Here is a 14,948-nt window from a genome sequence, read left to right on the forward strand (position 1 = left end):
ACAATCACTGCAGCCTCCATCCGTGGATTCCTGCACGGGATCCAGGGAAGTGGGAAAGGAACAATCACTGCAGCCTCCATCCCTGGATTCCTGCACGGGATCCAGGGAAGTGGGAAAGGAACAATCACTGCAGCCTCCATCCGTGGATTCCTGCACGGGATCCAGGGAAGTGGGAAAGGAACAATCACTGCAGCCTCCATCCCTGGATTCCTGCACGGGATCCAGGGAAGTGGGAAAGGAACAATCACTGCAGCCTCCATCCGTGGATTCCTGCACGGGATCCAGGGAAGTGGGAAAGGAACAATCACTGCAGCCTCCATCCCTGGATTCCTGCACGGGATCCAGGGAAATGGGAAAGGAACAGTCACCTCATTCCTCAGATCCTGCCCAGGATCCAGGGAAATGGGAAAGGAGCAGTCACCTCATCCCTGGATTCCTGCCCAGGATCCAGCGCTGGAGCTGCTCTGGCTGGGAATTTCGTCCTTGGGAGTCCGAGCTGGCACAAAAGCAGCCCAGGGAGTGTGGGTGTGTGGAGGGCTGGGAACAGCCGGGGGAAAGTTCCACAATTCTCCTGCTCCTGGAACTTCATCCCCTCAAAACGTTCCGTGATTAAGGCCGGGAAAGATCTCCCAAATCCACAATTTTACCGAAACCTCCCTCAGACCACTATTCCAAAGGTTTGCCGGGGGGGAATTTCCCTTTATCTTCTTCATCCTGCTCAAACCAAGAGCTCCTTTCCCTGCTGAGCTGTAACCCAACCCAAAGCAGGGCAGGGAAGCGATTTGCTTCACTTTTATGACTTTCCCGGAGCCTTGGGAAGGGGATGCGCCCTGGAACCCTGATCCTGGAGCATCCCTGCCCTTGCTCCATCCCGCCCCTCCTCACTGCTGTGTCCCTGGAAGAGCGGCTCACGGATCCCTCAGCCCGGCCTCTGGCTGCTTTTCCACCTTCCGCCGGTTTCCAGCCGCAGCTTTATTTTACTGCCATCTACTGGAAAAACCAGGATTCTTTCTAAAATAATCGCCGAGCGGCGGGACGCGCTGAGGCCGCCTCACACCGCCCAGGAGCGGGGCGCACCCCGTGGCACGGCGGGGCTGCGGGAGGGGCGGCGAGGCTGCAATTCCCTCAACTCCCGCAATTCCTTAATTTCCCGAATTGCCCGCAATTCCCGAATTTCCCCATTCCCGGGACGCTGCGGGAGCGGCGGCCCCGCGGTCACCACGGCAACGGCGGCGCGCGGGGGAGAGCCCCGCCCCTCGCGGCGCGCCGGCCAATGGGAACGGCCGGATGCGGTCACGTGGGCGGACGGGGCGGCGCGCGGCGCGGTGAGGAGGGGCCGCGCGGGGCGGGGGGCGCGCAGAGCGCAGCGGCCGCCGCCATGTTCGGGGGGCTCGGCAGGTGCTTCGAGGATGATCCCTTCTTCAGGTGAGCGGCGGGCGGCGGGGAGGCCGAGGGAGATCGGCCCCGAGGGGGCTGAGGCGGCGGTGGGCTCCGACAGGCCGGGCCGCGGCTGTAGACGGGCGGGCGGGGGGCGTGTGGGGGACCCGCAGCGGCCGTTGGCTGAGGCAGCCCCGGGGGCCGGTGCGGGCGGAAGGACCCGGGGATCCGTGCGGGTGGAAGATCGTGGGGTCGGGGCTGGTTAAAGGGATCGGGGCTGGTTAAAGAGGTCGGTGCAGCAGGAAGGAGCGGGGCCGGTGCCGGGGTCGCTGTCGGGGCCGTTTGACCGCCCGTGTGTCCCCCCGGCCCCTCCTGGTCCCCCAAAGCCGTGCAGGGATTAAACGTCCTCGGCGAGGTTCAGTAGCGGAGACTTGAGTCTGCTCGCAGCAGGGAAGGCTTTAATCCGCATTTCATACCGAGGGGAGCCTCACCTCCTTGGCTGGAGGTTCTTGAGTTTGTTTGCTCTTCAATTTCCTTGCTACAGGTTCTGAGTCGTGTAGCTCATCCGGCTTTATGTGCGTGTTTAATTAATCACTTTTAGCCACAGGCTGTCTCTGAACTCCTCTCAATGCCAGCACTGCTCAGAACTCCGGGTGTTCTTCAGTTAAAACTTTGCCGGCGTGTGTGTGTGAGAGCAGCGATGGCAAACTGTCTCCTGTGCTCATTTCCCCAGGCGACCGTGTCACTTCCCTGGAATTGTTCACGGTTGGAGCAGCCTGGGATGGTGGAAAGGTGTCCCTGCCCATGGCAGGGGGTGAGACAGGATCACCTTTAAGGTTCCTCCACCCCAAACCATTCTGAAATTCTGTTTCCATCCCATGAGCATTCAGTGGTGGCTCCTGTTCTGTGTATTCAGGTGTGAGCTCAGTTTATTCCCTGTGGGAATCTCAGTTTATTCCCTGTGGGAATCTCAGTGTCAGCACTGGGTGATGCAAACGCTTCTCCCCTCAGCCAGAGCTGCTGAATTACCTGGTCTGGCCCCATTTCATGTCTTTGGTCAGAAACTGTACTTTGTAGTGGATGCAGATGGGGTCAGAGCACTCTGAGGAGCCTCGATAATTAGTTTAAATCTTTGAAAAAACTCGGAGGGATTTCATTAGTTGAGATAAGGGGTGGGGGAGGAAGGGAGCAGCAGGCCTGTGATGTGGTTTGTTGTCTGCATCTCCTGGTTACCAGGAGCTCTGGCTCTGTGCTGAAAGGAGAATCTCCTGCTGATCTGCAGCACATTCCAGGAGAATTCCCAAAGCTGTGCCACACTCTTGGTTTCTAGGAATATTCCTGCCCTTGTAACAACTCATGAGTTCTTTGCAGGAAACTTCTCTGTGAAGATCCTCAGCATGAAATTAAAGTCATAATAGAAATCAGGTCTTGTTTGAAATAACAACTGCTTATTTACTGATTTATTCCTTGTTATTGTGCAGGGGAAAAAAAAAAAAATAAGAAGGATTGCAGGAGGTGGAGGCAGGGAGTGTGTGTGGAAGATGAGCTGGAAACTGAGCCTCATTTTCTCAGCACTGTCCTCTTCAGTCTGCTTTGCAGATAGTGAAGGAATGGAGCTGATCACCTCAGATAAGATCAGCTTCCAAAACAGTGTCATAATCGGCTCCAGCTGCCTCATAAGGAGAGGGTTTGGTGCTGGGCTGGAAATAGTGCCTGGGCCGGAGCCTGAGTGAGCAGCTGTCCCAGGGAAGCAGCAGTCACTCACCCCAGGGTGCTGGGCCAGCCTGGGATTGTGTTTTCCCTGCCAGCTCCACACTCTGCATTTCATTCTCTTCAGTTTCTTGTGCCAGGTGTTCCCTCCGGGGGGAATCTGCAGCTGCAGCCTCACAGAACTTCCTGAATTGGGAAAAAAAATCTGATATTTTCACCTAATATCTAATCAAAAGAAACATAACCAATACAAAGTACAGTTTATAAAAGAAATAAGTGGGATTTCTTGTTCTAGGACTGATTTTTCATGCACTGAAGTAAGTAGTAATGTTATACCTGCATGTTTAATGTCAGGTGAGGGTCAGGTTAATACATATTAGACTAAATTCTGTTGCTGGAACAATAAATGCATAAATTGTTTCCATCCAGAACTGAATTTTTAAAATAATTTCGTGTTTAACACGTGAAGGGCACGTATTTGGTGTGCCTCACTTTGTCTTCATCACTTTTAGGCTGTAACAGAAACCACAAATCCTCATCAAAAGTATCTTTCCCCCCAAAAAAAAGGTCACATTTAAGTCAATAATTGTTAAATTAGTGTCCTACACCTGCTGCCATCCCATAAAATCTGTGCTTGGAGCAAGGATCCTAAAATCCTGCAGGTGCCCTGCAGAGACTTTGCCTTGTCCACTTTGTCCTCCTCTTGGAATTCTGGTTGGAGTTTCCGTCCTTGGAGCCATCAGGGTTTCATTCCTTGGAAACTTCGTCTTCCAGATGGATTTTCTGTTCCCTTTTCACTGGAAAGGGAAAAAAATCAACCTTAAATGTGACTTTGGCACGAGGTCAAAGCGGGCACGTGATGTGGGAACGGTTTTGGTGGGGCTGGAGATAAGGGTGTGGGGCAGGAGATAACAGGGCAGGGAAAAGTCAGGAGCAGCCTGAAGTTTCTCCTCCTGAAATGTCCCAGGAAAGGCTCTGCTGTCCTGGAGGGTGTGGGGAGAGCCAGGAATTGAGAGGAAACCTAAATTAACACACCTGGGAAGTGATTGTTCATGGTAATAAAGTGGTTTTCTGTGGGATGGCAAAGAGGAAAAGGAGATGGAAGAAGGAAATGAACCAGGGTCATTGGCATGGGAGGTGTTCATTGGCATGGGAAGTGTTCATTTCTATGGGAAATGTTCATTTCTATGGGAAACGTTCATTTCTATGGGAAACGTTCATTTGCAGCCTGGCCCTCAGGCAGCAGCACTGCTCATACCCTTCTGAAAAATTCTTGTTTCTCTCCTCTTTTTGCTTCTCTTAATTAGGAATATCAGCTCTTGTCCAGCTTAGAGAGTTTGGGAAGCTGAGCAATGTTCTCCTTGCAGGCCAAGCTTTGGGAACATCAGTGGAGTTCTGTAGGTTTTTGGCAGGGGAGAGGAGGAGGAAAATAAGAGGAAAACAAAAAGCCAGTGAGAATCTCCTTCCGGAGCACAGGAAAAGGATTTGTGGAGAGGGAAGGTAAAGGTGCAGCAGGGGGTGACCACAGGAGATGGAGCTGGCCTGGATTTAGAGGATAGTTTGTATTTTTAGGCATGTGGGACAGGGAGAAGGAAAAGTAGGATGGGGACTGGCCGCAGAATAAATTTGAGGGGTGAGGGACACGAGGAGTTCAGTGAACAGGACAGTGCTGAGCTCTGGAAGGTGTAGGGGGAAAATTCACAAGCAATTATTTTGATGTCAGGTGTTGGAGGTGGAAATAGTGATAAATAAAATAGGGGTCAGTTTGTGGTTCTGGCAGGTGTTGGACACGGGCTGGAGTGAAAGGTGCAGCCAAGGATGGACTTTTCTGGGGAAGATGAGGAAAGAGGAGAAGGAACAGGGACACCCAGGAGTGCAGCTGAGGCAAAATAAATCTCAAACACCAAACCTGAGAGATGGGAAGGGAAGAGAAAATCAGACTTTATTAGGAACAGGAGATTGCCCTGTTGGGTCACATTAAAGTAAAACTTTTGGATGAAGATCCCTAAAAAATGAAGTTTGCGATGTCCTGGGGCCACTGTCCATCAGCTGGAATAATGTGTTGTGTTTTATTTTCTTTTTGCTAGGGTTGGGATTAAATGCCTGGGATGGTATTTCTTGTTTGGATTTAGATGTTCATTAATTCTTACCTGTGTTACAGTCTCACAAACTGTGGGTTCTGCAGCACTTCAAGTTAACAAACTAAAAATGGAGTCGAATTTTTCTCTCCACAAGGTTTTTTTAAGGATGAACTGTCTAATTAAGAAATGACGCATAAAAAATTATTTTTACTTTTAACTTAATGACTCGTGGCTCACAGTGTGGACTTTTTAATCTAATTACAAAATACTACTTAGACCTATGAAGAAGAAGGTGAAAAAGAAGTTTCAAAGTGAAATCTAATCCTTCTATCTTGCTTTTTTATATAAACAAATATATATATAAAAATATGATATGATATTTATGTATATTATGTATAGTATTCATATTATATATATAACATAATATTTCTATAATATATAAAATGTAATGTTTAATATCTAATATAGTACATGTTAAATGTTACATATAACATATAATAGTTATAAATTTACAGTTTTATATTGTATATTATATATAGTATATATAAGAATATTATATATATTATATAGAATGTTTATGTATGTATGTATAATATTCTAAAACTTTGAACTCCAAGTTTTCCACTGTGATCTTATGTGATATTAGACACACTTTCATTTACAGGACACACCGATGATCTTAGCTGTGTTACTCAGTTTTGGCAGCTCTCTCCGTGGCTCCAGGTGAAACGCCGTGTTCTCTTGGGGCGGCCAGTGCCTGCCAGCAGAGCCCGTGCGGGATGCTCGGGGTTCTAACGCAGGTATCGTGTGTCCGCCCCGCAGGGATCCCTTCGCCGCCCACCACGAGCACATGCGGCGGGTGATGCAGAGCTTCCCGGAGCCCTTGGGGCGGGATCCGTTCCTGGCGCTCCCGGAGGGAAGGGACGGAGCAGCGGCGGGCAGAGCGCAGGGCGGAGCGCGGCGCGACGCCGGGGACACACGCCGGGTGAGCGGCCCCTCTGGGGTGCAGGGATTTCCGCCTGCTAGCAGCTTTTCCCAAGGAAAAGTTCCTCAAGAAAGCTTCTTCTCAGAGCCATCTTTCTCCAGCTGGTGTTGGCTGTTTCTCTAGTTAACCAACGGCATTGGAGAGGTGTCGTTCCTGTTCCCCAATCGTGTTAAGTCTGTATCAGAACACCTTAGAAAAGGCAGCAGAAATATAGAAAATAAAGCCTTCTTTTTCTATGCTTTTTGCCTTCTGAGATGTTTGGAGTCTTTCAGAGACATCCCTGAGCTCCAGGCGTGGCAAACAGGCTTTGGAACCTCCTGGCAGCTGCTTCATCCCTCAGAGAAATGATTCCTTCATTCCTTATCTCTGCTAAACATCTGTCAGGGCTCATCAGAGTCTGCCTTTTACTGATTATTGAACAGCATCTAATGAACAAACTAATCACTTATCCACTGCTTGCCTTCATAAATGTAACACATTCAGTGTTTCTGTCAGTGAAAGGCACTAAAAATGTCTCACATTCTCTGCACATGGATTTCCTTTTTGTGTTAACTTGACTTCAAAAGGTGCCCTGTCCCTGGAAGTGTTCAAGGCCAGGTTCTTTCCAGGTCCCTTCCAACCCAACCCATTCCAGGATGTATTTGTGCACTTCAGTCCCTTGTGTGCAGCTCTTTCAGTTTGATTTCCACAAGCCTGGCTTTCAGCACCTCAGGAATATCCATCCATGGATTTTCAACCCTTTGCAGCTGGGGATAAACACTTCATGCTCTGAATTTGGGCTGATTGTTATTATTCCCTTAGACACAAACCTGTAAGGATTAAAACTCAGGGAAATTGGTGTGAAATTTAGTATTTCTATGCGTGTGTTACCAAGTGAAGCTGATGATTTAATTAGAGTGTTTTTCCAGCTCTGGGCATGCAGGACAATCATATCTGACCCTTATCTAGAGCTGTATTTATAGAGGATGAACGTTGGGAGCTGGTTCCTTTCCCTCCAGATATCCTCCCTGTTGCTTTAATGAATCCCCCTGCTTTTCCAAAGGCTGTTGGAAGCAAAGGCAGGTGACAGGGGCCGGTGGCCAGAGCTGGAGCAGAGCCTGTCACCTGCAGAGGGGAACTGGCACATTCCTTCCCCTGCCCAGCCCCTTCCTGGCAAATATAGAAACTGCATCTGATTAGGGCAGCAGCTTCCCTCTACTGATCCTTGGCCTTGGATCAGTGGTGCCTAAAGCCAGAGCAGGGCTTTTCCTTTAGAAAAAGCAGCTGTCAAAGCTCAGGGGTTGTGTCCCTGTGGCTGCAGCCCGAGGGAGAGGTGCAGGAGCTCTGTGTTGTCCTGACAAGCTCTAAAGAATTCCACAGCTGCCAAAGCCTTCCCAGGAGCTTTTGCTGTTCCTCCTGGCCCACCGAAGGGCTGTCAGGTGTCACAGCAGACTCAGCACTGACTGCTTTGCCCTGGCAGCTCAAACTGCTGCTCCACCAAGGATTTCAACCCTCAAAATTATATTTTTGTGTAGGAAAAGGCGGAGCTTTGCTACCATGTCAAATGCACTTCATTCAAATTACTCACGTTGATCAGTGGTGTTGTCATTCTGTGTTTAAATAAATTGCAGCAAGGCCTAAAACTGCTTTGAAAGGAACCAAATCAGGTGGGACGACTCATTGAGTGCCACTGTAGGATTGACATTCAAAACTGCTTTTCCTTTCTCCAGCAGGTTTGCAGTTCAGTTTTTAGGGAGGGAGAAATGAGCTGAAACATATTAAGAGAGACTGTTAATTGGGATTTTTGGGATGTCTGATTGTCCTGTATGTCAGGCAAATGTTTAACAGCTTTTGGTGGCTTTTTACTGTTATAAAACAGTTTATAAGCTTTGTATGCCTGATAACTCCTACTGGGGAGGACTTGATATCAAGAGATAAAAAAATATATTATTATTTACAGCTCTGCCTGATCTGTCCTCACAGAAACCTGAAGTGTTCCTAAAGTTATTCCAGAATTGGAGATTTCTTTTTTTTTTCCCATTAAAATTCCTGCAAAGGGTTTGGTCTTTCTGCCACCCCCTGAGTCTGCAGGTGTCGCCTCACTCGAGTCTGGGTTTCCTGGAAACACCCCTGTGTTCCCCGGGATCTCACTGCCCTGGCGTGCAGGAATACTCATTATCCCTGGGGTAATTAGTTGATTTGTTGATTTTAATCAGCTTTCAGTGCTGCCTGACTGGAATATGGAGCATTGCAGGGCGGGGCCTGAAGTGTGAAATCAGCACAAAGCTTCTTGTGGGGTTCAGATGTTTGCCGACCTCTCAGTGCTTTTCACGCACACTTAGCAGTATTTCTTAGATGTGGTGGCAGTTAGCACTTTGAAATATCATCAGTAGAAATGTATTATTTCCAGGGATTCATTAATTAATTAATTAATTACCAAGGCCCTCCTGAGTGATTTTGATTAGATGGGAAATGTTTCATGTAACCTGCTGGGTGTAAAAGTAAATTCTGCTGTTCCTGATAATAATTCCAGATGTTGCTCCTTCTTCTTTTTTTTTTTTTTTTTTTTTTTTCCAGGCCACCAGCTTCTCCCTCATGCCCTTTGCAGGTTTTGGTTTTGGGAGAGGGGTTAGTATCCCTGGAGCAGCTCCTGTGTAAGCTGTGTGTAAGCAAAGCATGGCAGAGGCTGAGCTCTGTGCTTGCATCCTGCTTTGGGGGCTGTTTGCAGTTTGGGAATTAGAAAATCCAGGGGGAAAAAAAAATCCTTCCTGGGGCTTTAACTTCTGGATATGGATGGGATAATCCCTGTTTCTGTGGGGCTGACACTGCTCCCAGTCAGGCAGAGCAGCTCCTGGGGATGGGATTGTCCTGGAAGTGGGCTTGGAGTGGTTTCCAGCTGTGCTTTGGGGGCTCTGGAATATCCTGTAAAATATCCATCATCTCTCATCATAGTTCTCACCCAGAGGATTCCAGTTTCTTGAACTCAAAAAATAAGTTGAAGGTTTTCTGTCCTTTAATTTTGCTTCATTTTGAGCTTAAATGCGGCTTGAAGTTTGCAGCGCTGGAGTACATAACTGTGGAAATGAATTCATTTAAATTTCAGCCCTGAAGGGTCAAACAGGACTTTCAGAGCAGAAGCTGCTGAGGTCAGAAGGTTTATGAAAACACATTTGTGAAATAATTGGATATTTGAATATCCAGCGAACATTTTTGTTAAATAAACTCATCTTGTGGCCAGTTTGACATCTCAGTGACAAATCTTCCACTTTCATCTTCCCAGCATCTCTGTCTTAATCCAGCTCCCTCCGTTTCCTTTTGCAAAGATGCATTTTGGCTCGTGTGTGTGTGAAGTGCAGTCTGAAAAGCTTTTTGAGTTCAAAATGCATGTGAAAAGCAGCTTCAGGGCTGGGAGAGGTGACACTGTTGTAACTAGTCCTCTTTTCCCTTTTTTTAGCAGGATACAGATTTTGGGGATCCATTTTCTGTCATGGACAGGATGATGTCAAACATGAGGAACAGCATGCTGGAAATGCAGAGGAAATTTGTGAGTTCTTTTTAAAATTATTCTCAAATTTATTGCGCTGCAGAGTGCCAGTTATTTCAAATATTCCTCTGAAAATAATGCCAAGAAATCTCAAGGAGATGGTAAGAGTTGAGGGGGTTTTGCCCAGATTATGTTGGTTTTATAATTTTTCTTTATTCTTTAAAGATAAAACTGAAGTTTCACGTGGTGCCAGGAGGGTTAATTTTGCCAAGGGATATTTTCCATAATAAAACAATAAGGAATAACTCCTCCCCACAGGTTTTCACTGCCATTAATGAGCCCGCCTTGCTTTGTAGGATGACCTGTCCATCCAACCCGAGGGACACAGCTTCAGCTCCTCCTCCATGATGACCTATTCCAAAGTGGGGGATGAACCTCCCAAAGTGTTCCAGGCCTCCAGCCAGACCCGCACGGCTCCAGGAGGGGTGAGTGCTGCTGGAATCCAGCCCACAGGAGCTGGGCACTGCCAGGGTCAGTGCAGCCACACCAAACCACTGTCTGCAGCTCCTTTCACTGCACACAGCTCCTCCTGGGATTCACAGAATCCTGGCATCACTGAGATGGGACTGAGTCCAGTCTGTGCCCGATGCCCCCTTGTCACCGAGGGCCACATCCAGGAATTCCCTGGGCATTCCAGACTTCCCTGGGAGCCCTTTTCCAATGTTTATTCACCCTTTTCCAATGTTTGTTCACCCTTTCCATGGGGAAATTCCTGCTGGTGTCTACCCTGAGCCTCCCCTGGCCCAGCCTGAGGCTATTCCCTCTCCTCCTGTCCCTGTTCCCTGGGAGTGGAGCCCGACCTTCCCTGACTGCACAGAGAAAATTTAGGAATTGAGGAGAACACAGAGCTCTCAAACCCTGCTCTGTATTAAAGGTCTGATTCCCTCCCTGTAATTTTGAGCTTTAAGTATGGCCCAAAATAAATGACAGACGCATGCAAGGCTGGGAAAACAGAGCACAGAGCAGCAATTTTCCAATGCCCTTCTCTTTGCTGTAACAAATCCTTTTCCTGTCCACTTAAACTCCAGGAGAGACACTGATTTATGCAACCCCTGCCTTCAAAGCACCCCTTTGCCCAGGCACTTACATAACCCTGAGGTGGAGCAGCTGTTGTGTCTAATCCTGCTGGGAACTGGGAGTGGGAATGTGAAGCTGGCAGGGGCTGTGAAAGCCTAGACAGGATCCCTAAAGGCCGTGGGCAGGATTTGGCTGGGAATGTGTCCCAGCTCCAGCACACCCTGTTATCACAAGGCTTCTAATAATACCCCAGGACACTGATAAGGGGCTGCCTGGCTTCCAAGCCACTCAACACCACAGCCTAAGAATTGGGAATTTTGCCATCGGGTGTTGCTCCTTCGGTTGCCAAGGAGAGTGTTGGAAACTTGGCTCTGTAACATTTTTAAACCCTTTGTAAATTAATACCCAGTCAAAAAACTTCAGGTGTTGTTTCATCTGCCTCTCTGGTGGCCAGAAGAAAACAAGCTTGATTTGTGTTTTGTTGGTGTGTTTGCAGCCAAGACAGGAAATGAGAAGCCTGGAAAACGTGACCTTTTTTTAAGGAAAGATCGAAAACTCTTGGGGGAGGAAATAACCCTTTGCATGGGCCTGGAGTGCCAGGACAAGGGGGAATGGCTTCCCACTGCAGAGGGCAGGGTTGGGTGGGATACTGGAAGGAAATTCTTCCCAGAGCAGCTGTGGTTTCTCCTGGATCCCTTGCAATGCCCAAGGCCAGGCTGGACAGGGCTTGGAGCAGCCCGGGACAGTGGGAAATGTCCCTGCCCATGGCAGGGTGAGACTGGATGGGCTTTAAATCCTTCCAACCCCAACCATCCTGGCATTCTGTGAACTCTTTTACCTCATTTTTAGCTGGAAGGACACTCAGTTCCTTTTTTTTTTTTTTTTTTTTTTTTTTTTCACAGGTTAGGGAGACAAGGAGAGCAGTGAAGGATTCCGAAAGTGGTGTGGAGAAAATCGCCATTGGTCACCACATCCAGGATCGGGCTCACGTCATCAAAAGATCCAAGAATGCCAAGACTGGGGATGAGGAGTTGAACCAGGAGTTCATCAACCTGGATGAGTGTAGGTCTCTTTAGGCAGTTAATGGGCTTGGCACTGTTTCACACTCTGATGTGGAAGTTCCAGCTTTGAGATATCATAATAGGCACTTTTAGACTCGAAGTTTCCAAATCCAAATTCTCTTTTGCAGATCCCCGAAAACAGCTGCAGGCCATGTGGGGAATTGTGGACTACGAAGTTTAAAATCACTACTCAACCCCCCTGATCTTCATTAAATGTTTTTTTTTCCTCTCTTTATTAACATTTGAAATCAATGTATCTGTTTTCCAGCCGAGGCTGACACCTTTGATCAGGAGTGGCAGAAGGAGATCATGAAGTTCAGGCCTTGCCGAAGCAGAGGAGCTGTGGAAGCTCCAAGATCCGGAAGTGCCCGTTACAGTCCCAGGGAAACTGTAGTAGCAAGAAGGTAAAAACAGTTCCCTGCTATCCTGCAGGGTCAGGAAATCCCAGCAGCAGAAGGAAAATCCAGTTCTGGAGCAATGTTCCAAGGGGAACTGCAGGTTTTATTCCTCCTTTTTTTCATGGAGATTGTGATGATTGTTGTTCTTTTTCCAGAGGGAAGCCACTTGGAGCCCCAGGATCCAGAATGCCCAGGGATTCCTTGGAGACCCTGCATGTGAAAGGAACACAGGTGCCCCTGAAGAGCTCCAAGAAATAACTGTCCCCATTCCCTCGGGATGGAGGTTCCCTGGAGCAGCTGATGGTGCTCAGTGCTCGTGTCCATAAAAAACACCTGGATTTGTGACCAATCTCTGTTCTGTGTTGTGCCTTTGCTCCTCCTGCTTCTGAATGTCCGGCAAACCTCAGTGAATTCAAACCTAACAACTTTCTGCCTAGAAGCACTTTATGGAACATCTCGAATCCTGGGAAAACCAGCTTGGATTTGCAGAGTAGTTCTGCTCCAGCTGCATCAATGTCAGGCTTTAATAAGGTCCTGCAGCTCCTCCTTCCCACTCTGATTTGCACAGAAAGTATATTCCCTTTATTTTTGGGTTGCTGAAATAATGACTGATTTTGTAGGTTAATTATTAGACCTTGAATACACTATAAAACACTATTCTCTAAAGTCATATTATAAATCGTTACAGAAGCCCCACACTCACCTGGGTGGAACAGGAAGTGAGAGGAAATACTGAAATAAAACTGTATTTATGTTTAATTAACATAAAACTCTGATTTTAAATTTATCAGAGTTTTAAGTTAAGCTGGGCTTGCACCGCATTTCCTGTGCTTGAACTGTCAACTTTGTATTCCTGATCCTTTGGGTTTTTTTCTGTGGAGTTGGCCCATCATTTCCCATTTTGAGGATTGTCTGTGGTATTTAATTACTTTAATTATCCTGTAGTAATACCAGTGTCCTGAGATCAGCTGCAACTAGGAGTTACTCATGGGAAAAATACCTGGGAGAAATGAGTTTAACTGGAATGATTTCACCATTTCTTGTGTTCTAAGGAGCCCTGGATACAGGAACCCCTCTCCTTTCTGTGTTCTTTGTGTTTTACTGAGGGTAGAATGATCCTAAATCTGCATTTTATAGTTTAGAAGAGCCAGCAGTGTCTGAGAGCAGGAAAATCCTGGGATGCCAGGTGTTCAGTCCCTGTTCTACCACACAGAATTATCCCTGCGGTGTAGCAGAAAGAATTTCTGTAAATTAAATAACATTAAATAGTACTAATTAATTTAATAACAATAAAGCATTACTTAAATTCCAGGCTCTATTATAATGTAGCCTTTAAAATCACTGTTTGTATGATGAAATAGTGTTTAAAGGTAAGAGTAATATTTGTTTGGCCAAAAAGCCTCTAAACCATATTTAATATTCCTGCAGTTTCCCCAGATTATTTAATTTTAATTAATTAATGTTGATTAATGTGCAAACCCAATCAGCAGCACTTTTGTTGAGCTCTGGAAAGGGAAGGACAGTTATTTGCTTGTGGTCTCTTCCTGAATTAGAAAAGAATCAGTGGCAATAAGTTGATGTGATCAATATTAATGGCAATAATTGAATAATTTAATGAGCAGGGAATGTCGGGGGGGCTTGGACACCCCTTAAAGTCAGACCTCAACCCATTTTCCATCCACGCGAGACAACGTGGATCCTGCAATTAATTTATTAGATAATCTTCTGAGTAATTAACAGCAGCACTGTTTTCTGTGTTGGAATCTGAGTAAGAATCTTGGAGATCTGCTGCTGTTAAGTGGAAAATTCACCTGCTAACTCGGATTTTTGTGTGAAATAAAACAAGCACATCCTGGGTTTTGAAATGACAGTGGGAAGAGGTGAATATTCCCTCCAGATCCCTATGCTACACCAAGACTGTTCTCCAATGTAAGGCACAAGTTATGCTCTGTAAAAGCATCTGAAACTGCAATTCTTTAATAAAGTTATTTATTATTTACGGGCTTTGTTGGTTTATTCTACACCGCAGAGGGACTTGTGCATTATTTAGTTCGGGCTGCTTTGAAACAATTCAGTGAAGGAAACCTGGGCTAGGGGAGGTGTCCCTGCCCGTGCAGGGGTGGAATGGGATGAGATGTAGCAGAATCACTCTGGATTCTCTGGAAATCCCTCAGTTTCTGGAGGCGAGGATGCATTTTCCATAAAAAATAAAGTTTGATGGAATCAAACAGAGTATGGAGAGAGCCTCTTCCTCTCAGAGCCGCTCCTGGTGCCTTTGCAGGGATGAAAGGCAGTTCCCGGGGAATAATTTTATATCAGAAATGTATTTAACACTGAACAGCGAGTTCCTAACGGGTCCCTAACAGCCCTGTGTGCCCCTTTCCGTGCACTTCATCCCCCCGATCGAATTCCTCATAATTCCCGAACTCCGGGGCTGTGACCCCGCCGCCGACCCCGGGCTCCGTCCCGCTGCCGGGTTCGGGTGAAATCCGCCCCTTTCAGGCCGCACTCGGAGAATTCCGCGTCCGCACACCGGGAACCCGCACGGCTGGGTCGGCATCGCTCCCGGGAAGGGACCGGGATGGGCTCGGTGGGAGCCTCCGCTCTCCATTCCGCCCTCGGGGCTCCACCGCTCCCTGAGGGACCCGTGAGGGACCGGGATGGGCTCAGTGGGAACCTCCGCTCTCCATTCCGCCCTCGGGGCTCCATCGTTCCCTGAGGGACCCGTGAGGGACCCGTGAGGGGCTCGGTAGGAGCCTCCGCTCTCCATTCCGCCCTCGGGGCTCCACCGCTCCC

At 47.7% G+C, this 14,948-nt stretch overlaps 1 protein-coding gene across 5 annotated transcripts; it reads left to right on the plus strand.

Annotated features, from left to right (window-relative positions):
• Positions 1 to 1,332: 1,332 nt before the first annotated feature.
• On the plus strand, positions 1,333 to 14,151 carry MLF1 (myeloid leukemia factor 1). 5 transcript variants are annotated; one of them, XM_066193658.1, is made up of 9 exons: positions 1,362 to 1,425; positions 5,833 to 5,891; positions 5,991 to 6,153; positions 8,710 to 8,760; positions 9,587 to 9,676; positions 9,973 to 10,101; positions 11,596 to 11,755; positions 12,023 to 12,158; positions 12,308 to 14,151. In XM_066193658.1, the coding sequence occupies exons 2-9, from the start codon at positions 5,842 to 5,844 to the stop codon at positions 12,408 to 12,410; spliced, it is 882 nt and encodes a 293-aa protein (XP_066049755.1). In that variant the 5' UTR covers positions 1,362 to 1,425; positions 5,833 to 5,841; the 3' UTR covers positions 12,411 to 14,151. The 5 variants fall into 5 exon arrangements, with proteins under 5 accessions (XP_066049756.1, XP_066049755.1, XP_066049758.1 ...); XM_066193659.1 differs by lacking the exon at positions 5,833 to 5,891 and having other exon boundaries at positions 1,333 to 1,425; XM_066193661.1 differs by lacking the exons at positions 1,362 to 1,425; positions 5,833 to 5,891 and adding an exon at positions 4,060 to 4,142.
• Positions 14,152 to 14,948: the final 797 nt, after the last annotated feature.

The sequence above is a fragment of the Chamaea fasciata genome, unplaced genomic scaffold (genome assembly GCF_029207755.1).
Source record: "Chamaea fasciata isolate MVZ Bird 193981 ecotype frontalis unplaced genomic scaffold, bChaFas1.0.hap1 SCAF_11, whole genome shotgun sequence".
Classification (NCBI taxonomy): domain Eukaryota; kingdom Metazoa; phylum Chordata; class Aves; order Passeriformes; family Sylviidae; genus Chamaea; species Chamaea fasciata.

What these genes read in the sequence shown, in the direction of transcription:
- MLF1 (XM_066193658.1), top strand. Translation starts at nt 5,842, where the DNA reads ATGATCTTAGCTGTGTTACTCAGTTTTGGCAGCTCTCTCCGTGGCTCC. An exon ending in AGCTCTCTCCGTGGCTCCAG is followed by an intron (nt 5,892 to 5,990) that starts GTGAAACGCCGT and finishes TCCGCCCCGCAG; the next exon opens with GGATCCCTTCGCCGCCCACC. An exon ending in GTTCATCAACCTGGATGAGT is followed by an intron (nt 11,756 to 12,022) that starts GTAGGTCTCTTT and finishes TCTGTTTTCCAG; the next exon opens with CCGAGGCTGACACCTTTGAT.